We start from the raw sequence: 6,000 nt of genomic DNA, 5'->3' as shown, positions 1-6,000 counted from the left end.
TAGCCCCAGTTAGAGCTCTGCCTTTCTTCTGAACTGCTCTTGGAAACAGGCAAGTCTCAGAGAAAACAAGAGCCCAAGGCTAATGACTTCTTAAGAGACTTCCTATACTCTGAAAATGACCTGTCCTACCTCCAGCCCAGCACCCAGGGGAGAAGTCCCAGAACCCAGAAAATCCCCATCTCACCCCCGGGAGTGGAACTGCCCTCTCATCCCAGCAGTGGTTACCACCCTCCTCCTCCCTTCCTCTCGGCGCCATGGAGTTACCTTTCTGATCCATCTTTTATTAGTTAGCTCAAAATCTCAGTCACCAGTCCCTGATACTCTTATGTACAAAATATAAAATTTCCTACCATGAAATAACATCAATAAATACAAATGTGTAAAATGGGGGAGGAGGCATATAATTTACCGTAACAAAATTCATTTCCCAAGGCATTATATCATTTACAAACTGATTTTTTTTTTTCTTTTTTAGGGAGACAAGCAGCGCTCCAGGAGCCTGTCCCCTGCAGCTCACATTGCAGACCCAGGAGCCAAGCCAGGGAGACGCTCTCAGCTAGAGGCTAGGACCTCCCCTTGGGGGAGGGTAAAGACTCAAAAAGTGCAGAAGGAGAAGGCAGATAGATGATCCATCACCTTCGTGGATTAAGGCAGAATGGAGAGGCCGGGGAAACCCTGTATTTGATGGGCAGCAGAGAGGATGAGCATTGTCTACGGAGCAAGGTGGATGAGCAGGAGCTAGATGAGAGAGCCAGTGCAGTGAGACCCACCACTGGATTAGGCCCTCCTGGAGAAAGCGGTGGTCAGAGGCTGACAGATTTGAATGAGAGCAGGGGGGTCACCAGGGGAGTCTCCAATTGTGTGGTGTTACCATCTCATCCACTTTGAACAGAGTTTAAGGTTGCTGCACAGAGGAGATTTAAGAAGACAGCAGCCTGCAATGCCCGCTGTGCATGGGCAGCAGCCAGGGTGCTGCGAGGAGAGCCTGGTCGAACCAGTGAGTGGGCCAGGGATCCAGCTAGTGAGAGCCAGAAGGAGCAAGGACGCTTGGGGGCCTCACTACTTCCCACCTCAGCGGCTCTGGCCTCCTCCCTTTCCGCCAGCACCCACCACCCAGAGCCAGACGGGTCTCTTCACAAGAAGTCTGAGAACACCAGTGTGCCCGGGAGCAGACAGGAGGGAGAGCTGGGCACCTGCAGGCCAGGGAACTCCTCCAGTGAGGCGGTAGGGCTCAGGCTGCCAGCTTGAGAAACTGGGGAATAGAGAGAGCCCCAGTCCCCATTGGAGCCACCTCCCGGGCTGCCCAGCTCCCCACAGGGCACAGGGGGCTCCGGCCCGTAGAAGCTGTGGTCCGCTATGCGCAGCGTCTGAGTCAGTGCCCAGATGTAGTTGTGGGCAAAGCGCAGCGTCTCGATCTTTGTAAGTTTGGCGTCATCCGGAAAGGTGGGCAAGACACCTCGCAGCGCGTCCAGTGCCGAGTTGAGGTTGTGCATGCGATTGCGCTCCCGGTCATTGGCCTTCTTGCGCCGGCTTCGTCGCTGCTTGCTCAGTGCCAACTCGCTCTTGGGCCGGTTGCGCCCTCCACGCCGTGCGCGGAGCTTCCTCGAGGTCCCTCGGCCGTCACCTGCTTCTGCTTCGGAGCAGTCTCTCGGCATGAGAGTGGGGCTTGGTGGGGTGGATTTGGAACTGAGCACTTCATTGTCCGAGGCTCCGGAGAAAGGCTGCTGGGTCTCTCGGGGCACTTGGATAGTGGGCGCACCCAAGGGATAAGGCGCCATCCTGTGGTTGGCAAAAAATGGAAGGGTAAGAGTGAGACAGCCTTTGCTTTAGAGGTCACCCCACGCGGGAGTGGGGTACCCGCTGCCCCTTGTCTATCCCTTGGTGGTTTCTAATTGTTACCTAGTCTTCCGGGCACAAAAGAATAGAGAGCGCTGGGTGGGTCAGTGTCAAGCAGCAGTGGACAGCTGAGGGCCTCTGTTCCCTCCGAAGTTCTGTTGAGCCGCAGGCGCCCTCGCCTGGAATTAACTGCGTCCGGAAGCAGAAGAGAAGCGCCTAGGGGGTCCCCGGCCTCCGCCGCGGCAGCGTTGAGACCCAGGGAGATTTCCTGAGCTCCAAGGCGTGTGCCCCTTGGCACGCTTTATCTGCTCGGCCCGGGCCAGGAGCGTGCCTGCCCCGCGGCTGCCTGCGCCACGGGCCAATCAGCAGCGGGGGCCCAGGGGCCGCGCCACGCGAGCCCGCTCCTCCCACCCCCCTCTACAACCCCCCCCCCCGCAGCACAGCTGGATTCCGGACAAAGGGCGGACGGGCGGGGGGGGGGGGAGCAGTACTCTGTTTGCTCCCCCCTCCCCCATCGCGGGCTCGGTCCCAGCAACTCTCGGTTCCTCAAAGAACCTCACCCAGCCAGAAGAGCCCGGTCTGGCTCAGGTCTGGCCGCCTCGGACAGCCTTGCTTTTTTCCTCTTTCTCCCTGGCATCTATCCAGACCCTATCTTGGTAGCATGAAGGAGGTTTGGGGGTGCCTGTAGGGAAGACCTCTTCTTTGAGTATTACACATGGGGACTCAAATTTGGTTCAGAGAGGGAAGCGGCTTGCCTGAATCAACCAGCGACTAGGAGGCAAGTGTCTTGACCAGCAGCTTGGAGGAGCACCCAGTTAGTTCTAAGTTGCCACCCAGCTCTCTGGCACTGTGGGTCAGGATAGGAAACGTGTGTGAGCAGCGTTTTACAGACTCTCTCTATTCTGGGAGGGAAGACAGGGTGACTTGGGAAGGCCTTGCTCCAGTCCTTTTTACTCGGAGACCATCGCTAGGCGATGTCCAGGTCCAACGACACCGAGATGCTGCCCACGCCCCAACTCCCAGACCAGAGGTGGAAAACCTCCACCATACTCTGCATCTGAGACACCGGAGTCCATTCCCGAGGCAAAGGTGGTTGTGGAAGGAGTGCACAGGGGATATCCCGCTACTTCCCCTCAGGGATGGTATCCTGGGGTTGAGGAAGGCCTGACCCGAGAGGCAGGTGATGTGAAGAGGTCAGCAGGGGCTTGTTCTCGGCTAGCCTTTTTGTCTTTTCAATGCAGACTCAGGGAGAAAGCGGATCTACTTTCTGTCCCCCCTTTGGTCCTGTCCAATCACAGGCCAGAGAGGGCCGACAGCTTCACCTAGTCCAGCCCCTCCTCCCCCATCCCAAACCCGCCCCAACATCACTCCTGAACTGTGGGTGATCACAGGGCAGGGATTCTCCAAGCCTTCTGGTTTGTCCCTCTTAAAGCTATCTGGAAATCTTCCCGGTGGGTCCGAAGATGTAGTCCTTTCTTCCCTGCAGACCCGCCCCTCTTGTCCCCGCCTCGGACACCCCGTGGTCTTCTGTTTCCGGTCACTTAGGGTGAGGGGTTGTGGCTTCCGCCGCTCTGGCTCTCTCAACTTTCCAGTGCTGGGTATGCAGCTGCGGGCTGGGAGTTAAGTCTCTAGGCAGTAACTCTATGCTTTCTAGAGTGTCCTCTTACTCCGAGACTCCCGGAAATTGCAGAATGGGCCATGCCTTGGCTGGGAGACTAAGGGATGGGGTCAGGGTCGCGGTAGGTCTGTGGCTGGGCTCTAGTGCTGGCCTCTGGCTGCCTGGGATGGAGGGGAGGGAGCTGCACAGCATCTCCTGGGCAGAGGGTGATTTACTTGGGGCAGGAGGGGGTTGTAGGACTGGGTGGGAGCAGCGGCGCTTTCCCCATGGATTCTAAATGATCCTGAGTGAGGAGGGGGATTCCTTCTTCACTGCTGAGAAATTGAATCTGGAGACAAGGCCAGACTATCCTGTGCGCAGGGTTCCCAAGGCTCTATCTTTTGCTACAGTTCTTGCTTTAGGTCATGCCTTGCTTCAAGCTTGTTCTCTGGTCCCAGGAACGGGGACTCAGAGCCCTTTTACAGATGGAAAAGCCAAGTTCCTGAGAAGGAAGTGACTTGCCCAAGGTCACACAGCAAATCCTAACAGAACTGTGAAGAATTCAGAAGCTAAGCCTCGTCTTAGTCCGAGATACCTCCCCCCCCTCCAACCCTCACTCATTGCCATGATTTGGTTTGAGGTAGAATGAGAGACCCCAAAATGCAGAGAACAGAGAATGTTCTGAGCCTTTGAAGACTGATAGGATCAGATTAGTACAGAAGTAATGGTCCACCCTCCTAGCCAACAGAACCAACACTAGGCAGAGTCAACCTCTCTTGTTTTTCTGTCCCAGACCAGAGCTTTGCTTGAATTATCCCCCTCTCCCCCTCCCCCCGCCGCCCTGATAATTAGAAACTGGGAAAGTGACTTAAAAGGCGTTCCTGCAGTCCTGAGGCCCCATCAGGCTCCATGGAGGGAACCTGGGTTGCAAGGGGACCCTAGTGATCATGGGTGTCTGCCCCCCTCCCATTCCCGAAAAGCAACCTACATCGGTGACTCTCATCTATCCTGTGACTGTAAATGGGGATGGGACTCGTCCTGGCTGAGTCCTGTTCTGTGAGTTTGATGGGCTTTGGCTAGAGCGCAGAGCTTCCCGTGCCAGGAAGAATTCTGGGGGTTCTTGGCAAAATTTCTTGATTGGTAGAGACCCTCTTGGAATTCTTGTTCAGGCTCTCTCTGGCTCAGGGCCCTTCTGGGCTTGTAGGCTGCCAGCAGCCTTTTTGCGCAAAAAAAAAGCAGTCAGGTTTAAGGAGCGCACCGCAAAGGGGCAGTGCGCCTAAGTGATGCCCAAACTCCCTGCTAGTCTTCATTTAGCTAGGAGGCCAAGCTTAATGTCTAGGAGTCCTTGAAGTTTAGAGATTCAGGATCCAAACTCTCTTTCTCAGCTGCAAAGGACACACAGACCCCTCGCCAAAGTTAATCCCCGGGTTTGTGGAGGTGGAGGCGGAGGCGCAGTTGACTGCGCAGTGCGCGCCAATTGTGCTTGTAAAACCGCCCTCTGCGCGCCTGAGCAAAGCCTGTTCTTACAGTGAGGGGCCATCCATCTACCGCCTCTGAGGCCTCCAGAACGCCTGCACCCCTCCACCTGGAAGACCCGGGCTTGCCTGAAGAACTGAGGGATTCTGAGAGAGAGACAGCCAGACGCCTGGAGACGGCAGGCAGATTGCAACAGAGGGTTAGGCAGCGGCGGGCCCTAGCGCCTTGCGGTCGCGCAGGGGTAATGCTAGCATTGCCTGGGGGCTCTTTGAGGATCGAGCGAGAAGGGGGGCCTCCATGGGAAGCTGAATAGCTAATGGCTTGCCAGAGGAGGGGGCTTCTTTCTCTCGCCTTCGCTTTGGCCCTGAAAAAGAGGAAGACAAAAATCTGGCGAGCGAGGCTGCCGGGACCGAGACTGGCCACTTCAAACAGCCCTTCAAACAAAAGGAGTCGACGAAAAGAAAGCCCCACCTGTCTCCAGTGTTTGCTAAAATAATAATAAATAGATTTCGTTTAATAAATAATTACAAGAGATTGTAAAGCGGGGTGCTTTGGAAAACGTCTCCAGCGGGAGTCAGCGCAACTAGCCATCACCTGCTCCTAAAGCGAGCAACTTTATTGTTAAACCACCCCCCAACTAGTTCGTCTCTGATAAACTCTCCTTGGTCTTCACAATGACTGTTTACTCATAGTTAGCACAATATTACCTTTGCCGTGATAAACCCAAAGCGGGGGAGACCTGGCCCCTGGCCCCTGGGCACACCTGTCCTAGAAGCTGACACATGGATTTGGCACTGAGCGGGCCTCCCCCCCGGGGGCCCTGCCCCCGTGTACATTGGCCCAATTGCCACTCATTTATAACAGGTTGGCTGCAAGGCCTATCTCGGTCCTATTTGTCTTCTTTTATTGAAAGCATATGGTCTCCAGGGGCTCACCAACCCCATATTTCATCTGCCAGGAGCTGGGGCGCTTCCGCAGGCTGGTGCTGCCCAGCGCTTTGCTCCCCACCCAACGGCTGCTGCGCCAGCTGAGAGCATGGTGGAGGTTGGGTGGGGACAGATAAGGCGAGCTGCTCACTGGCTTTAGGAGAG

The 6,000-nt window shown here is 55.9% G+C and overlaps 1 protein-coding gene across 1 annotated transcript; it reads right to left on the bottom strand.

Moving 5' to 3' along the window:
- Nucleotides 1-309: 309 nt before the first annotated feature.
- Neurog3 (neurogenin 3) lies at nucleotides 310-2,228 on the bottom strand. Its single transcript, XM_036168267.1, has 2 exons — nucleotides 1,900-2,228; nucleotides 310-1,779 (listed from the first exon to the last, which is right to left on the bottom strand). Exon 2 carries the CDS (start codon nucleotides 1,776-1,778, stop codon nucleotides 1,134-1,136), a length of 645 nt encoding a protein of 214 aa, XP_036024160.1. The 5' UTR covers nucleotide 1,779; nucleotides 1,900-2,228; the 3' UTR covers nucleotides 310-1,133.
- Between the last annotated feature and the right edge of the window lie 3,772 nt (nucleotides 2,229-6,000).

Source organism: Onychomys torridus, chromosome 18 (assembly GCF_903995425.1).
Source record: "Onychomys torridus chromosome 18, mOncTor1.1, whole genome shotgun sequence".
NCBI lineage: Eukaryota > Metazoa > Chordata > Mammalia > Rodentia > Cricetidae > Onychomys > Onychomys torridus.
This window is presented reverse-complemented; position numbering and strand designations above follow the sequence as displayed.

Bases quoted from the DNA above. Each gene is read 5' to 3' on its own strand.
- Neurog3 (XM_036168267.1), bottom strand. From the start codon at position 1,778: ATGGCGCCTTATCCCTTGGGTGCGCCCACTATCCAAGTGCCCCGAGAG.